Here is a 19,878-nt window from a genome sequence, read left to right on the forward strand (position 1 = left end):
GTTTGTTTCTTTATTATGAGTTACAGGAGTTTTTAAAAATATATCCTGGATGTTAACACCTTGTCAGATGTATGATTTACAAGTATTTTCTCCTATTCCTTAGGTTGCCTTTTAGCTCTGCTGATTGTTTCATTTGATATGCATAAGTCTTTAAATTTGATGTAATCCCATTGTCTATTTTTGCTAAAGCTATTAGTTACATCCAAGAAATTATTGCAAAATCCAATGTCTTGAAACTTTTCTGTGTGCTTTCTTCTAGGAGTTTTATAACTTTAGGTCTAACATTTAGGCCTTTAATCCATTTTGAGTTAATTTTTGTATATGGTATAAAATAAGAGCCCAACTTCATTCTTTTGCCTAGAGTTATCCAGTTATTCCAATACCATTTGTTGAAGACACTATCTCATCTTTATTGGGTATTTTTGGCACCCTTGCTTAAGAGCATTTATTCATACATTTGAGGGTTTATTTCTGGCTTTCTATTCTATTCCATCGGTCATATATTTGTGTTTATGACCCTACCACACTGTTTTGATTACTACAGCTTAGTCATAAGTTTTGAAGTCAGGAGGAGTGAGACTTCCAACTTTGTTCTTTTTCAATATTATTTTGTTTATTTGGGGTATATTGAGGTTTTCTATAAATTTTAGGATACAGTTTTCTCTTTTGAAAAAAATACCATAGTGCTATTCAGATTTTGATAAGGATTGCATTAAAACTGTAGTTTACTGTGGGTAGTATTGACCTCTCAACAATATTAAGCCTTCCAAACCTTGAAGGCAGTATTTATTTTCATTCATTTGTGTCTTTAATTTCTTTATGATCATATTACAGTTTGCAGAATACAAGTCTTTTGTTACCTTGTTTAAGTTTATTCCTAAGTATTTTATTCTTTTTGATACTATTGTAAATGAAGTTGTTTTCTTAATTTCCTTTTTTGTATTTCTCATTGTTAGTGTATAGAAATGCAACTGATTTTTGAATGCTGATTTTGTGTTTTGCAACTTGGCCAAATTTATTTAATAATTCTAACAGCTTTATGTGGAATATTTAGAATTTTCTACATATTGGATTATGTTATCTGCAAGTAGAGATTATTTTACTTTTTCCTTTCCAATTAGGGTGTCTTTTCATTCCTTTTCTTGTCTATTTGCTCTGACTCGACTTTCTAGGGCTGTGCTAAATAGAAGTGGTGAAAGTGGACATCTTTGTCTTGTTCTGATCTCAGAAGAAAAGCTTTCAGTCTTCCACTATGGAGTATGATGTTAGCTATGGACATTTTGTATATGGTCTTTATTATGTTGAGGTAGTTTCCTCTTTAGTTTATTGAGTGTTTTCATAATGAAAGACTGCTAAATTTTGTCAAATGCTTTTTCTGTATCGATTGAAATGGTCATATGATTTTTTTCTTAATTTTGTTAATGTGGTGTATTACACTGATTAATTTTCATATGTTGAACCATCTTTGCATTCCAGGAATAAATTCTTCTTGTTATGTATATTCCTTCTCATATGCTATTGAGCTTGGTTTGCTAGTATTTAGTTGAGGATTTTTGCATCAATATTCAATATTGGTCTCTAGTTTTCTTTCCCCATAGTGTCTTTGACTTTGGGATTAGTGTAATGCTGGCCACATAAAATGAGTTTGGAAGTGTTTCCCATTTTTTTATGAGATTGGAGAGGATTGATTCTAATTATTTTATAAATGTTTAGCAGAATTCACTAGTGAAGTTATCTTGTCTTGGGTTTCAACTATAAGGTGAGGAATAATAGGTGAGGAATAATAATAATAAAGTGAGGAATAACATTAGGTTACACTGCCTTCCCACGTATAGACTTAGACTTTTACATATCATATGTAATTGTGTGTCTTGAGGCAAAGTTCACATGTCATGTGTAATTGTGTATCTTGGGACATGTTGCAGAGGTAGTAGTAATTCTGTTTCACAGAAGCAAAACATGAAACTTAGAGATATTAAGCTATTTCTCTCTAAAACCATCAGGTGTTAATTGGTGTAGGTAGTCCTCAAGCATCCCTCCAACTTGCCAATTAACTATTCTTTTCATTGCACCCTCTCCCTCTCTCCAACTGGTGTGTTGACATTTTTGCCTTCTCTGAATGCATATGAAAAGTCAACATGAATTTCAGTGGTCACGTTTAGTCTAGAACAGCCAGCTCTCAGAGACATTATAGTGAGGTGCACACTTAGGAGATTGCTTTTATAGTACTGGACTAGGAATATAAAATTAACTGCTGATCAAAAAGGATTTTGCGGTATGTAATTAATTATATCACGAAGTTATGAGCAGATTTAAAAACAATTTATTTTGCATGTAGTTAGGGAAAAAGACAAATGTGTTAAAGACTCTGGTATTATATCTGACGTAATGTAATTTCCTTTTAGTTATGAGTTTCGCTGAAAATGGATGATTTCCCAACAATCACCAAATGCTTCTAAGACAGAGCAAAAAAGCAAAAGGGGAGTAGCAGAACACATTTACACCTATTCTTCTGAAAATGTGTTTCTTCTAGACTGATGATAATAAAAAATAAATTACTGTGTTACCTCTTGTATATATACAACGTTGTATTTCTGAAAATCATAATTCTGAAGCATTAGAAAAGCTAAATTATGACATTTTCTTAAATTAAAATGTAACAAAGAAAATTCTCTAGTTGATAAAATTAGGCCCCTCACTGTATGGAGGTATAGAAAGGAAACATAGGAAAGGGAGAACACCCATTTAGGATTTTGTAATGAGTCAATTTCTGAGGGAAACTGAGCAAAACATCCTGACTAAATGAATGTCATGCAAGATTGAGTTCATCTGCAAGAAAGCAGGGAGGAATGAAAGGACTGCTGATGATCTTTGGAAGGTTTGCCTCTCAAAAGCTATAGACCAATCTTTAGATCTTCCCCAAGCTCTGACAAGGAAAAGTCAGTATACCAAAAATACATTATAAGGTGCTTAGAGCTGGTCTCTTCCCAATCCATCCCTGCTTTAGGGCCTTGGCATTGGCTGTTTCCTGGGCTTGGGACTTTTTTCATAGCTTTGCGTGGCTGGGTTTTTCTGCACATTCACCTCTCTGCTCAAATATCCACCTCCTCAGAGGTTACTACTTCATCTACCCTTTCTGTTTTCTGACATTTGTTTCCTTGTTAATACTTTTTCTCTTCTGGTGAAAGCAGGGGTTCTGGTTGTCTAAGACCAATATCCATTCAGCCCTTAGCAGATTTCCTAGTCTGTAATGGAGACGCAGCAAATTTTACTTGACTCTACATCTTAAAAAGTCAGCAAATACTGAGGTGCCACTTAGCACCTTTAACATGGCTGGAGAGCTTGTTGGGTCTAACAGAGGCTGATGATATTCAAATAGGATTTTTCTATTAGTGATAAAAATGTATTCATACAATCTGGGTAAGAGCAACAGGAGAGAGGCAGAGGATGCTATTTTTTTTTTCTATGAATCCACCAAATCAAACAGCAAAATTCAGTTTGATTTGTAAGTGAGATCAAACCCTTATTCTAATGTTCTGTCTCCTTTAATCAAAATTACTCCCACTTGGTGTCTTACACATGAAACAAACGAAATTGTCAATTTGTGTTTCTATGCTCCTGGTAGGAAGTTTGTTCTTATATTTTTTTCCTCCTCGAGGTAAGTACAATGTTGTTGTCTTTAATGCTTTATATTCATGGAACCTGCCACCATACTTACACTTTTTCCTCATCTTGGGTCATGGCCTATTGCCTAACTTCAGCATTTTATAATAAGTTAGTTATATAAATGGCTATCATTGTATATTTAGAAAAATCTGCTGAGTTCTCTATGGGATGGTTGCATTCAAAGGGATACAATCTACATAGCTTTGGTAACATTGCTTTAACAAGGCAAAATGTTTAATAGAGAGTTTGGAAAATCCCCTAAACATTAGGATATAATCTGAATTTCCCTCTTAATCTAAACACAAATTACAGAGCCATTTAAAAAACTCAATATAAAAATAATAAGCTTTTCATTTTTCAAAATTAGGCTTGATAACTTGATAAATTAGGCTGTGTGAGTGTTGCTAATTATTTAGAATCTGAAATTCTTAATCATAGTCAAATAAACTTAGTAAGCTTACCCTTATACTCTCTACCACGTCCATGTTGGATCACATGAAATTGGTAAAAGTCACACATTTTTTAACTGAAAAAAAATGTTAATTTTTAATTGTTCAACCCAAGTGTTAAGTAATGATTGTCACCATTCTGCTGAAAAGAATCTTCCTGATGGTGTGAATTTAAGCTGAGCATGTTTTAGCTTGTTGGACATATTTCTCCAGTTGAATTATTTCTGCATGAGCATATCGTTGCAGGTAGCACCGTACATCCTTCCAGTTACTTTAGGCCCTTCGGTGCTAAAGTATACCCTCTGCCAAAACTAGGGATGTTTTAATTATTTAACACAAAGTTAGTTTATGTAACTACCTTTTGCTTAAAATCATGTGTGTTTAGGAGCATGTATATGTCTGTACAACTTCAGTGTCCAAATCACAGAGAATTCTCAGGGACTGACGTTCATTTCCCCACCCCCACCCGAGAAACAATTTATTTTATGTATGTCCCAAATAGTTCTAGTATATGACTGTATGTGTGTGTGTGCATGTATGTATGTGCGTGTGTGTGTGTGCATTTTGGAGGGAAGGTGGAGGGGAATAGAAGCAATGTTGGCAAAGGATGGGTCAGAATCAAAACTGGCAGTGAATGGGTGTTCCAGAGGCAGCTTGGTATAGTACTAAGAACATGGGCTAATGGTCCGAGAATCCCACAACCAAACCAGGTCTTAGAAAATTATTGACTGAGTGATATTGGAATTATCACTTGCCTCAATGTGTCTCAGATGTGTCACCTGGAAAATGGAAATAATGAGATTAATAATAATAACGAACAATAATAATAACAAACATGTGTAGAATTAATCTGAGTCAGGCATTCTACTAATCATTTTCTTTGGGTGAATTTATTTACTCATAGGAACTATGATCTCCCTTGTTTTATGAAACATGGTGTCTCAGGGAGGTTAAGTAGCGTGCCCAAGGTCTCACAGCAGCTAGTTAAGTGGTTAATCCAATGTGTAACTTGTAGTGCTATTGTGATGATTAATGAAATAATGCATGCAAAAAGCAAGAACCTAGAGACAATGTTAAGTATTAATGTGGGTGCAGACTAGTTAGAAGATAAAATACTCTAAAGCAATTTGAGATAAATTTATAGGGCAATAAAAAGCATAAATTGATAGCAAATAAATCATATATACAAAGTACACTTTAAATGTTGATTATCTCAAGGTGAACCGAGTCCTCTGCTAGGAATTTTACATACTAAGATAAGGGTCAGAGATAGTCAGTTATAGGGCTGGATTCTTTTAGCAGTCCTTAGAACCAGTCCCATTATCACTGAGAAGGTAGGTCTATGATAAGATGCAAAATGAGCTAAGCAACATAGTGGAAAAACTGATTATCTGGACCATGTGCATTTTTGTTTCACATACAAGAAAATAATTAGTCACTTCTGAACTTGGATTTCCCTTATGAGTGATCTTAGGTGCAGCTTCCATGTCCTGAATGTGTCTCTAGCAATTAGTCAGGGCTGCTACCTTGTGCTTCTTCCAAAATGCTGCAATTGAACATCTGGTGTGATGGCTTCTATTAAGGAGGAGCTGAGTTTTACTCCATTACATTCTAGTTGAGGAGGTTGAGAATGAGGAAATATTACCATGACCTATAATTGGATCAGCAATCTGTGGGCTCAGATGTGGAAGACAGAGTGTTTTAGAGAACTAGGAATGTGGAAACAGCTTCGTGGGAATACTTGCAATCCTCTCTGAGTTTCATTTGCTTTTGATAGATAAACTATGTCCTTCAGAAATCCTTATTCCCAGCTCTGGGACCTTAGTTGGTAGAATTAGAGCATCTACGAAACACTGAGAGATCACCAGTAGCTCTGAGGGTGTTTGAAACAGGTAAGAAAGAGAAAAAGTGAAACCTAGCTCTCAAATGCCAGTGCGTGGAAATAACAAATTCCTTGGGGGATTCAGGAATAATGATTACTAAAGAGGATTTTAAAATCAACATTTAAAACCCATTCAGGAAGCAAAAACAAGCTTTAGTGTATCCATGAACAAATACTCATGAAGGGTCACCTATGTTAAAGATAAGATACCTGGATCACTTAACAAAGAAATGATGACATGGTTTCTGACTTTGGGAGTATCGTACAGTAGTTTCCCTTTATCTCGGGTTTCTATTTCCATGGTCTCAGTTACCAGTGGTCAACCACTGTCCAAAAATATTAAATGGAAAATTATAGAAATAAACAATTCATAAATTTTAAATTGAGTGCCGTTTAGAGTAGTGCGATGAAGTGTCTCGCCATCCCACTCTGTCCCACCTAGAAAGTGAGTCATCCCTTTGTCCGGCAGCTCCGCGCTGTCTGGGTTATCTGCCTGTTCATCACTCAGTAGCATTCTTGGTTAGCAGATCAGCTGTCACAATATCACATTACTTGTGTTCAGGTGACCCTTATTTTACTTAATGATAGCCCTAAAGCTCAAGAGTACAGCTTCTGGCATATCGTTATAGTTGTTCCGTTTTATTATTGTTGTTAATCCCTTACTGTGCCAGATTTATAATTTAAACTTATGGGTGTGTTTACATAGGAAAATCATAGTGTACATAGAGTTCTGCACTATCTGTGGCTTCACACATCCACTGGGGGTCTTGATATGTGTCCCCCATGGATAAGGTGGGGGCTATTTTCCAGTTTAGTTGGGGAGATTATTCCCCTCATCTAAATAACTGTTCAATTCAGTAGTGTTTTACTTACCACAGAACAATTACACACAGCATTAGAAGGCTCAGAGGATGAATGTTGATGTCTAGGGGAAGTGGAAGAATCCTCATGAATGTTTGAAAGATAGGTAGGGTTTGGATAGACAGAAAAGAGGGGCAGCAATTCTCCATGATAAAAAAAAAAAAACATGAAAGAAAATATGTATCAAGAGAGATAGAAAAGTTTAATTCAAGCAAAAGGTCAGGAAAGTGATTGGTTGAAGGTAAGTGTAGTGTCAGAGATGCATACGATGTCTGAGACTCTTAAACAGGGATCATCCTTTCTATCTCAGATTGTTCACCTTGGATGAGAAAACAGAGATGAAGAAAGATGAACTGAGTAGAACAGATTGTGAAGAGCTTTGTAAGGAGCTTGTAGTTCATGACCATAGGGTTTCTTTGAAAGCTTTTGCAGAAGAATTCTTTGACTTGAACTTCCATTGCAGTACAGAGGGTGCTATTAGACTTAAGTGAACAGCTCTGTGTGTATGTGTATGTGTATGTGAGAATAATGTTTACATCTCCTCTGAGTATTGAACAAGAAGCAGATATGAAGTCTTTACCTTAAAAATGAAACAACATTTCCTGAAGGTGAGGTGAAGAAGACTGAAGTTAGTGCCAGACAAAGATTTTGAGGTTGCCTTTTTGTTGTTGTTGTTTTTTGGTGTTTCAGAGGAAACATAGTAGTGATTTCACTGATCGATGACGGCTTAAGTGTTAGCTTCCCTGGAAAAGGAAAAATGGTGTAACAATTAGTGCTCTTACTCTCTGTGTGATTCTAAATGAACTCCTTTTCAATATAGAAGAAATTTATACTTTGTAAATAGTAAGCCTAAAGGTAGAGACTTCTCATTTATTTGTGACTATGAGTAAATTTTCTTTCTCTTCATACCAACCTCTGAAATATATATAAAGATATGTTTGTAATATTAGACACTAGTTTTATAATTTAACTCAACAAATAATTATTTGTTTAGCTTTGTTATAGAAATGATACATCTAACAAAACACAGATTAACAAAAATAATTGAAAATCACTTGACATATCATCACACAGAGATACTACTGTTAATATTAGAAATATTTTTAGACACATTTTCTTTATATGTATGTTTCCCAAATTGGGTCATATTATGCATATTGTTTTGTAGTCTTCTCAAAAAGATAAGAGCTAATAATGTGTATTAGTAATATAGTAATAACATCTATTCATGTCATAAATATTTTTATAATATTATATTTATGCCTGTATGTATTTTATTATATGCTTGTACTATGTTTCATATACACAATTTTATATTGATGAATAGTTAGGATTTTACTAATTTTTATTTTATTGCTAATATAACAACAAGTATTTTGGGAGTATTAAGGCCTATGTGGTATCTTTCATTCATGCTTTCATATCTTTTATAATTTGGGGTTTTTTTTATTGCTACTATGTTCTAAGCTCTGTTTTAGGCATAGGGGTACATCAGTGAATAAGCTAAGAAAGCTTCTTATTTTCATGGAACTTACCTTCCAGTTGGGTGACGTGAAAATACATGAGGAGACAAATAAATGAATATTATTAACTGAAAAAATATGGTAAGTACTGTGAACGTTATAAAAATGAGGGATGCGACAGGGATTGCTAGGACTGAGAGGAAGGGAAACCTCACCGAGGAGGTTTGAGCTTTGAGTTGAGCTCTGAGTCCCAGGAAGGAACCAGTCCCGCTTGGGGACATAGCCTGTCAGTTAGGTTTTCAGTCATTTGTTAAGAAGTTTGTAAAGTCTGAAGGAACTTGAAGTATTTGCCAAACAGAGGAAAGGCCAATGTGGATGGGCTTAGTGAGTGGAGTTGAGGGAAAGGAAGAGGGAATAGGTGGTGAGATCAAGGAGGTAGGTAGAATCCAGGTTATATAGGCCTTAAAGGTCATCGTAATAAGCTTGGATTTTATTCTAAGTGCAATAAAATGCTTTTAGACCATCTTAAGCAAGAAAAAGACATGATTTGCTTTACATTTCTACTACACTGTAGGAGCAAGGGTTAGCCTCAAGGAGATAGTAACAATGGCATTATGGTAACTCATAAATATTAGTGCCTTAAACTAGATTGTTTGTATTGGAGACAGATGTAATAGACTTGTGACAATATTTGGAAGTAAAGCTGTCAAAATTTGCTGCTTAATTATTTTCTATAAATATTCCAAAGCATGCAAATACAAACATCAGAGCAAAGAACATGCACATTTTAGAAATCTCTGTACATACTCCAATATATGTAACAGGAATTTATACCATGTAAGAGGCAATTGTAGTTTCTACCATTTACCAGAAATACTGACTTTATACACATGACTAAGATGTAATCTTTACTCTCGCAGCCTATGATGTTGAGAATATACGTACTATATAACTTAGGCCTCATTTTGGTATTATTCAGGTAATAATTTACACATCAGATGTATTTTCTCCCATGAAGTGGAAAAAATAAGTTTTTAATTGTGAAAATAGTTTGACATTCTACTCTTTGGAAATCAGTCCTATTGTGTCATATTTTTGAAAATGGAAATACCTGACAAAAAAACTGAAAAACTTTTCTAAAATGCCTAATGTTAAAATGTTCTACCCAGAATGGTAGTAAAAGCTACAGATATGCTGTGCTGCACAATTCTGGAGTTTTATTCACATGAAACTTGTATTACATTTAAATTAAATAACACTTGCTCTCACAGTTTCTAAATCACAGATTTTTACTACCTTGAAAATATTAACCTTATCTTATGAAAGACAGAAGGTCAGATTCTCAGCTCAAAACCTCAACTTTGATATAGCATAAGTGAAGGGAAATAATAAATGATGGTATATTAGACACAGTTGTTCTTTCAACAAGGAGTAATTAAGATGAAGTTAAATATTTTGTCTTTTAAAATTATGAAAGCCTGATAGCAGAGAGAGCGATTTCTCTGAAACCATCTAATTTTGGAGACAAAGCCATTATCTAGAAGAACTCAACAAGCAAGTTTAATCACCAAAGCACAAGATTTTAGTTCAATAATGGTAATTTTCAAAGCTTATAAAGTATAATTCTAATGGACAAAGCAAATTAAACAAACCACACCTTATCACTGATGAAAATAAACTTTAAACTCTGATCCTTAAAAAATAAGCTATTAGGTGTCTTTATGTCTTTAAATGGCAGACAAAATACATGTGAAACCAACCCCTTTACCCTGCTATCTTATTGTCAAATAGAGAAATGGTACGGAAAAAGACATAATTAAATTGAGAATTTCCTCTCATACATAGCCATGCTTTAAAAGAAAAGAGGAAAAACTCCATAGATAATAAATACTGAAGTCTCTACAGAAAAATGAATGCATGTTGGAAACCATATAAATGAAGATAAATGAAGGGGAAGGGGAGGGCTGAAGCTCATGGTTGAATAATCATTCAGGTCCAGGTAGGGATAGAAGCCACTCACATGCAACCTGCAGACTTGAGACAGGGGAAGATGTTGCACCACACATCCAGAATGAAGTTGTATAGCTTCAAGTGGCCAGAACAATGCCATTAGTCTGGAAAATAAGGGTAAATGGAAAGTGATTCTCAAGGAGATATTTCACATTTTCTAATGATAAAACTCTTTCAGTGGCTAATGTTGGTGTTTCCTTTTTTTTGGTTTGTCTTATTAGTACCTAAAAATTGTCATTGAATGAATATGTTGATTCAGGTTTAGATTAATGAAGAGAAATTTAGAAAGCATTCAAAAATACCACACAAAACTGCAGTGATTATAGATATCAGCGTAAATATGTTATTACTTTCCATAATCCTAAAATATCTACCCAAGATATTTGTTGATTACAAAGGATAATAGTGCTTCACGATGCAGAAGCCCAGCAGATGCTACCTTAACCAACTATTCAAGATTAAGATGACCAGGAATTTTCCGGAATGTCATTTTGACATTATGTACACTTTATGCGTACACTTCATATGATGGATACAACATTGCTTAGGTGATACACTGACCCAAATGGTAAAATCTCAATCTAATCATAAGCACACATCAAACAAATCCAAACTGAAAGACATTCAACAACAGCAACAAAAAAACTGACCGCTACTTTTCAAAAGCGTTAACCTCATCAAAGACATGGAAACATTGAGGAACTGTCACAGATTGAAGGTTAAGAACCATAAGTATTAAGTGTAAGGTGATTCTTGGGTTGGATCCTTGAACAGAAAAAGGGCATTATTGATATGATAGATAGTCTAATAAGGCCTGTAGTTAATATTATTATATAGGTTAATTTCCTGGTTTTATATTACTTTATGGCTTTGAAAAATGTTAGTTTTAGAGAAAGCTATGTAAAAACTATGCAGAAACTCTATATATAATTTTTGTTTCAAACTATAAAGTTAAAAGAAATTTAAAAGGCAGTAACATATGATATACATGTATGTGTGTGCGTATTCAAATATCCTATAACAAGAAGTAAATGTCCAAATAAAAAAATGTTCAATGTACAAAACAATAAACTTAAAAAAGATAAGAAACACAGACACGTGTTTTTACAGTCTGTATTTTTTAGACACTGAGCCAGAAGACAGGAAAGGTTTAAATCTTAGCAATAGAAAACAAATTATAAAAACAATAAAAGCAAAACCAAAAAGTGTTTAGACATATAGAAGATTTTTAAATGACAACATGAGTTTAAATATAAGGTCAGCAGAGGATTTTCTAGAATGGAATTATTTCATCCGTAGAAATGGCCTTGGAAACCACCTACTCTAAGTGCATTGTTGTACAATTTGGGAATTGAGAGCCTATAACCATTTTGGGTGGCCCTGCCAACCTGTCCTGGTAAAGCCCTGTGTCCCTGTGTATTCATGAAGGAGACTTAACTTACAGCATAACTCTACCTTTTTTATTCCCTCCAGATGTCAGACAGCTTTTGTTTCCCCCAGTTCCTGTGTTAATTAGCTATAGTTGTTCTTTTGGCTTGGAAACAGGCTCAGAGATTTGAAAGGCTTCCTTCAAGGTCACATCAGAGGAACATAAACATACCGGGATATGGACCTAGGTGTGTCTGATCCCAGAGACTATGCTTTTTTGAAAGCAGTTTAAACATTTATTTTTTATTTATATACAGAAAAATGCACTCACTTTGTTATACAGTTCTGAGTTTTGACAAATGCCTAAAGTCCTAATACCACCACTGCTATTAAGAAGCAGAACAGTTCTGTTACCCAAAATTATTCTCTCATGCTTGCCCTTTGAGGTCTACTGCTCCCCCATCTTGAATCCCAGGGGACAGTTCATCTGTTCTTCATCCCTATAGTTTCACCTTTTTCATGTCATACAAATGGAGTGATACAATATGTATCCCTTTGAATCTGGCTTCTTTCACTTAGCTTTCTGTATTTGAAAACCATTAATGACATTGCTTATATCAGTAAGTTGGCTCCATTTTTTCGCTGAGTAGTATTCTGTTTCAGGGATGCATTGCAATTTGTCTATCCCTCTATCTGCTGAAGAGCTTTCAGATGGCTTCCACTTCTGGCAATTAAAATGAATCTGATGTAAACAATTGCACACAGGAGTGGGATTGCTAGGTTTTATGTCAAATGTATGTTAACATTATAATAAATTGTCAAACTGCTTCCCATGTGGCTGATAGTTTTGTAGTTCTGCTTGCAATGCATGAGACTTTGGGTGTACCTTCTCACCAGCACTCGGAACTGTCAGTTGTTTTTTGATGTTTTTATTTGCACTTCTTTAATGAGTGTGTGGTAGGATCTCATTGTGTTTTTTAATTTGTTTCCAGAATGACTAGTGATGATGAACATCATTTTATATGCTTATTTACTATATTTGTATCTTTGGTTAAGTGTCTGTTCACATCTTTTGCTTATCTTTGTTGGATTGTTTGAATTTTAAGAATTATTATATGCTTATATTTATGGATATAAGTCGTTTGTCAGATATGTGATTTGCAAATATGTTCTTCCAATCTGTAGTTTACGTTTTCACTCCCTTAATAGTGTCATTCCTAAAGAAAAAGAAAAGTTTAAATTCTGCTGAGGTCCAATTTATCATTTTTTGTTTTATTGCTTATACTTTTAGGTTTGTATCTAAGAAGTCTTTGCTGAAAGTCAGAAAATTTCTTCCATTTTTCTCTTAAGGTTTTATAGTATTACACTTTACACTTAAATCGATGACACATCTGGAATTAGATTTTGTATACAATGTGAAGTATGGGCCAAAATGTTTAATCCACATACCCATTTATCGACTTGTATGTGGATGTTCCATTTGATCCAAACCATTTGTTATATGATAAGATTATGCTTTCTCCAGTCTACTGTCTTTGAACCTTTGTCAGAAATCAATTGAACATATTGGTGCATGGGTTTATTTCTAGACTCTTCTGTTGTAGACCCTATGTTTCTATCAATGCTACCACACTGTTGTAATATTAGTAAGTATTTAAATCAGTATAGTAAGTCCTGATATCAGATTGCGTGAGTCTTCCAGCATTGCTTTTCCCTTTCAAAATTGTCTTGGCTATTCTCTTTCATATATATAAAAATATAAATGTATTTTTTATATAAAATATATATGTATAAATTTTTGGAATCACCTTGCCAACACCTATAAAAAAATCCTGATAGGATTTGAAATGAAATGAATCGCATTTAAGATGAAACGAAATAGCATTTTATCTGTCGGCCAATTTAGGGAGTATTGACATCTTAACAATATTCAACGTGTGAGTCCAGAAACATCTCTCTCTGTTTATTGAGGTCTTTATACTTTTAGCTGCAGGTGTGTGTGTGTGTGTGTGTGTGTGTACGTGTGTGTACTTGTATGCTACTTTAAGGAGTACAAAAGGAAGAAGAAAAATAATCAAGAAACTCACTCTTATAGTAGTATTTCTCACATTTTGATTATTTCCTTAGTCTTTCCACTTTGCATAGTCATCAGGTAGTTGCGATTTTATTTCTTCCAGAATTTTTAGTTGTAATTCGTCAGAGAAATTACCTGCAATGGGTTTACTTTATCTTGTTTGGTATTGAAAATCAATTGGCTTTAGTTTTAATTATATCAATCCTTCTCGGGTGGTGATGACATGGATCAAGGAGCACCCAGAAGTGGTTTATTTGGGAGTTTTCAGTGTGAATAAACCAACTGTGAGACAAGCTCCCAAAGGTGGAGTTGTCAAATGTGAAGGATAGCCTTGCAATATTAAAGTACAAAGGATTTACCTCGGGTGGCTAGGAGCCTAGGGGAAAGGGTAGAAGACAGGATCACGCTTTCTCTTTATGTGCACTAACACTGAGTTAGAATCAGGAGCTTCTTCCTTTCTTGACAGTGTCATGATGTGTATTTGAAAATAAATGAAATCAAAATTGATGTGACAGTTTGCAGAATCACCAGGGCCTGTTTGGGAGCATTTTTTAGCAGGCATTGCCTTGCTGACAAATAACAGAAGTGAGCATGTAATGCAGAGTCTCACAATCTTACCATTTATTTAGTTCAAAAGATAAGATAATGTCCTGTGTCCAAACACATCTCAGCTGGTTGATAAACTTCAGCACTTTCCAAACAGTATTATTTCTCCTAACTTGCAAGAAGGCTTATGAAAGAAGTGTAAGTAGCTTTCTCTTCTTGTAGTGATAATAGTCTATTTTTCCATTTCAAGAATTGGAAATCAGTAAATGTATTCTTTCCAGCACAGTCTTAATTGCATGGTTTATTTTTTATGTCCTATTTTTAGGTTATTTGTAACATAGGAACACACAAAAATATGTATCTGATCCTTTTTCTGTTTTCTAGTTATATAATCCATGAATCTTCATCTTGCTTTTATTATAAACTAACATGCGCCTCTAGAGATCCTCAAACTAATTCTTCACTAAAGCACGGTGCTGCAGAACAGTCCAGAATGCTAACTAAAGTAATCCACTAAAGCAAATTTCACCAACAACTATTTGATACACATTTAGGATATTAATATGTCTTTTGTTAGGATAGAAGTTTGTTTGTAAAATTGGAAGGTCCTACCCTGATTTCTGAGTAAGGTCAAAATGTGTGTGTTTTCTAAGCCACAGAAAATATTTAAACGTTTTTTACAATGAGTTACGTTGTTCCTATGAAAACTGTTTGGTGTTAGAGCAGATAATATGAGTCATATTTCAAAATGATATAACCAAATTAAGATGTATAAATCTCAACAAACGTTAGAAAAATGCAAGATTTTACTGAATTTTAAGTATGTGTCTTATACACAAAACTATGCAGATTTGGACAGAAATCCACTAGGCATAGCTTACTGGACATATATTGTTTCATTCATTCATTATTTGAGCCCTTGGCACTGCTCTAGCCTCTCAGGTTGCAGAGATAATTAATACATGATTCTAGTTTTTTAAAAACCCTCAAGTAGGGCATTGTGAACTGATTTTAAAATAGAATTGTAATTATGCTTTTCAAATGAATATTTGGACCTTCACTTAGTCATTCAGATGAGGGTGAGAGAGCAATTACATTGTACCCATAGGCTTCTAATGGATAAAATATGTCACTTATAAATGCTTCATTCATAGAATATAGCTTTTTGTAGTTTACAAATTGCATTTGAGTTGTACGTTTAATTTTCCTAATAACCTTCTGATTAGATCAGGCATGTGTTAAAAACCCCATTTATATTTAATGGAACTGAAACAAAAAGAAGCTGTGTATATTTACCTCCTAGACACAGAATTGAGAAACGGTAGAACTGGAACTCCAAGAGCACTGGTCACATTACAGCAGCTGGCCCACTGTGTCTAAAAGTTGTAGCCCAGCCTATTTGTCCATAATGTTGGGATTAAAATTCTCGTGATAAACTGACTGAATTAATTTTGTTTAGATAGCTGAGAAGCTTACATTAGCCTCAGTGTACATGTCACCTTTTCTGGAAAGCCCACCTTAATTAGACTAGACTGATTAGGATTCTCACTTACAAACTCTTGCAATTATTACCATAATAAGTTACCCACTTTGTAACAATCTATTTTAAATAAACATACCCTTCTAAAATTTCATGGGACTAATTGTCTTGACTGCTGTGTTTCTACTCTCCCTGTGTATCACTGGCTCAAATGAGCAGGTCTTACTGATTCTTCAAACATGCCAGGCCTGTCTATTTATCGTAGGGCCTCTACAGATTCCCCTCTGCTTGGCATGTTCTTTTCCTAAGAGCCAGTGGTTTGGGCTCCTTCTCTGCTCTCTGCACAATACCAACTCCCAAGAAAAGCTTTTTGTCACCATTCTAGTTAGATATTTCGCACCTTGATTTATGTGCTTCATAAAATGTAGCATTATTTGACATGATTCTGTTGATCTATCTATGCTTTGTTTTTAAATTCCCTGAGAGCAGGCATTTAATCTGTCTTGTTTACCACTTTCATCTCAGCACCTCAATGGTTCCTGTCAACTACTGTATACAAATTATATATTTAATGAATGAATGAATGGAAGAATGAATTGATGAATTCTTAGGTTTGGATGTGCTAGTTGATTTTGTTAGTACACGTAGAAACAAATACATAACTATTTTTAAAATTGTGTTTATATCTCACCTAAAAGAGTCCTGTGTACTCCACTTTGGAAAGCACGAATTAATCATTAGGTAATTATTCCTTAATATCTTTCTTCCTTGGAAATATATCATAAATTTCATGTGAATATATTCTCTTCACTTCTGTATTCATAGTGCCCACCACTGTGCCTGGCCCATGCCAGGTACTGGGTAAGAATGGGTTTAATAAATTAGTATTTGCCTATATATGTGAATAGTATATGTTTGTACTGTGTGGCCATACACACACACACACACACACACACACACATACATACACATACATACATATATAAATTTGTTTTCTTGGCCAGATGTGGTGGCTTATGCCTATAATCCCAGCATTTTGGGAGGCTGGGGTGGCCAGATGACCTGAGGTCAAGAGTTCGAGACCAGCCTGTCCAACATGGTGAAATCCTGTCTGTACTAAAAACACAAAAAAATAGCTGGGCGTGGTGGCACACACCTGTAATCTCAGCTACTTGGGAGGCTGAGGCAGGAGAATTGCTTGAACCCAGGAGAGGGAGGCTGCATTAAGCCAAGATCACACCAGTACACTCCAGCCTGGGTGACAGAGTGAGACCCTGTATCAAAAAAATAAAACAAAATTAAAAATAAATTTATTTTCTTATTAATACGGAGATGTTTGCTTATCCCCCAGATCTGTATGGGTGTAAACTAACCATGTTTTTTTCTCATATTTACAGGATTATACCTTGACAATGTACTTTCAACAAGCCTGGAGAGATAAGAGGTTGTCCTATAATGTAATACCTTTAAACTTGACTCTGGACAACAGAGTGGCAGACCAGCTCTGGGTGCCTGATACCTATTTCCTGAACGATAAGAAGTCATTTGTGCACGGAGTGACTGTTAAGAACCGCATGATCCGCCTGCATCCTGATGGCACCGTCCTTTATGGACTCAGGTCTGTTGTCCCCAATTCAAATATAACTTTTCCTGAACAAAATAGCTGTTACTTTTCACTGGATGGAAGTATTGTGCTATTTTCCTTACTCTTTCTTCAGTTCTACTAAGAAACAGCTAAGCCTCCTATCCACTAGACATTCAAGAGCTTAAGGTAGCGTGCTTACAAAGGGACTTATCTCCAACTAAGACTGCGCTTTTCTGAATTATCTTCCAATATCAGCTGCTGATCCTAAAGCTGCTTTCTTTAAGGAGTAGGGATAAACAATATCAAAATAGCTGAGACACAGGGCTTCTTTAAAATGCAAAAAACATGGTGAATGCCAAATAATTGTTTGAATGTGGGAGATGCTGTGTTTTAGAAATTGCTTCTGAGCTGCCTGAAGGGGATCATGCCCCTCTGATGATGAGAAAGCTTATTGTGACCTCTTACCTTCCAAGGAGCAATCAGACTTGCAAATAAAGTAGTCAGCTCATGTTTATTAATAGGAAATTTATACTCAAATATCCCTCTATGTCAGGAGATACTTGTGATACTCTGATATTTGGGTGAGGATAATTTGTAAAATAAGACCGTTTTTCTTTTAAAGTTTATTCTGTACTAAAAGCATGTTTTCATATTAAAAGATGGTTTTCTAGAAAAAAAGAAAAAATAGATCTTTTTCTGAAAACACTATAATATAAAGAATTTCTCTTCATTAGAGTGGAAGAAATTCTAAACTCAGATTTTCAGTTGCGTAATTTGTTCTGTGTTACATGAATATGTGGTTACCTTCTCAAAATGGTGATAATAATAACATTAATATTCATTTATTGAACCCTTGCTATGGGTCAGACATTGAGCTAAATGCTTTCATGAGTTATTATAGTAAACCCTTACAACAACCTCATACATTAGGAGCTGCTGTTGTCTTTATTTTCAAATGAAGAAACAGAGGCTGATGCAATTTGCCAAAGATTGCAAAGAAAGTAATCTCTGGAGAGGGTACATGAACCCTGTTCCAAGTTCAGAGCCAGAGCCCTCAACGGGATGCCTCCAATCCCACATATTTCTTGTCTATTCTATCTCATTTTTATTTTCTGCTATATTCAGTACTCCTGACTGATACGTCATCTCAGATCCTTAGATTCAGCTCTTTTGTTTATGACATTTGTAGAGAAAAAGGCATTTGGCCTTCAAGGGAAGGAGGGATGAGAAAGGCAGAATGAGAGCACATTTGTACTCCGTGGCAAGCACTGGTGGTAGAGAAATGAGTTAGATCCAGGCACTGCTCACATACATGCCTCAGCAAAGAAGGAAATAGAAGAGAGAGAATATAAGTTGACTGGTAAAGTTTGAAAAGATTCTACTGAAGTGGTGGACTTCGAAAGTACTAATGGAAAGAATTGTGTTCAGCAGATACATGATACTAAAATTATTACTTGGAATCAACTACAAAACATACGGTATCAGGGAGGCCTTGATGAGAGGGTGACCATGTGTGCAGTGGAGAACAAGGAATGAAAAACGGTTGTAGTTTAACATTTTTAAAAAGTTAAGCATGGAGGGAGGTAAGAATCTAGAAGAAGGCAGGAGACTTAGAAATGATAAGTTACCCAGAGCAGACCCAGAGCTGGATGCATTTTGTCCATCAGATCACTTCATCTTCACAAGAATAATGCAGAAATCACCCTGGGCTCTTCCTGTTTCTCCAGAATACCTATTTTTAGGGCACAGGACGTGTCATATTCCCCTTTGTATACCCAATACTGACTAAGCACTAAGCACCTACACTGTAAATAGCAATGCAGTAAAGGTTGAGGATGAATTCATAAATGCATGTAGGCAAAGTTGAGTGGACAGGAAAATCAACAATCAGAATGCCTTTAGAATCGAGAGGAAAAGGGAGCCAGGCGCGGTGGCTCATGCCTGTATTTCCCAGAACTTTAGCAGGCTGAAGCGGGCGGATCACAAGGTCAGGAGATTGAGACCATCCTGATTAACATGGTGAAACCCCGTCTCTACTAAAAATACAAAAAAATTAGCCAGGCGTGGTGGCAGGGGTCTGTAGTACCAGCTACTTGAGAGGCTGAAGCAGGAGAATGGCGTGAACCCGGGAGGAGGAGCTTGCAGTGAGCCGAGATCGCGCCACTGCACTCCAGTCTGGGCGACAGAGTGAGACTCTGTCTTAAAAAAAAAAAAAAGAATCGAGAGGGAAAAAGGGTAAATCAATATTATAGATGATGATTTGGCTTCTTTACATCATTAAGCCATTAATCAAACAAAACTGATGACAAGTTATTCTCATCATTAAGATCACCTGGACACTATTGCTGTACCTTTAACTCATGACATTGGGAAATCATCATTCTCCCATTCCCACTTCCATCAAGGGCTATAAAAAAATATGCAGGCTCCTGAACACATCTAACATGCATCGAATTAACGCTTCCCCACGGAGAGGACTCATGAATGGTGATTG

General features: G+C 35.3%; 1 protein-coding gene across 3 annotated transcripts in view; it reads left to right on the forward strand.

Annotated features, from left to right (window-relative positions):
* Window positions 1–19,878, forward strand: part of GABRB2 (gamma-aminobutyric acid type A receptor subunit beta2) — a 261,064-nt gene that overhangs the window by 72,171 nt on the left and 169,015 nt on the right. For all 3 annotated transcript variants that reach the window (XM_008015212.3, XM_008015209.3, XM_073010543.1), the window contains one exon: window positions 17,197–17,417. In XM_008015212.3, the coding sequence (XP_008013403.1) occupies window positions 17,197–17,417 (221 nt within the window). The remainder of the gene's footprint in view (window positions 1–17,196; window positions 17,418–19,878) is intronic.

Source organism: Chlorocebus sabaeus, chromosome 23, assembly GCF_047675955.1.
Source record: "Chlorocebus sabaeus isolate Y175 chromosome 23, mChlSab1.0.hap1, whole genome shotgun sequence".
NCBI classification, from domain to species: domain Eukaryota; kingdom Metazoa; phylum Chordata; class Mammalia; order Primates; family Cercopithecidae; genus Chlorocebus; species Chlorocebus sabaeus.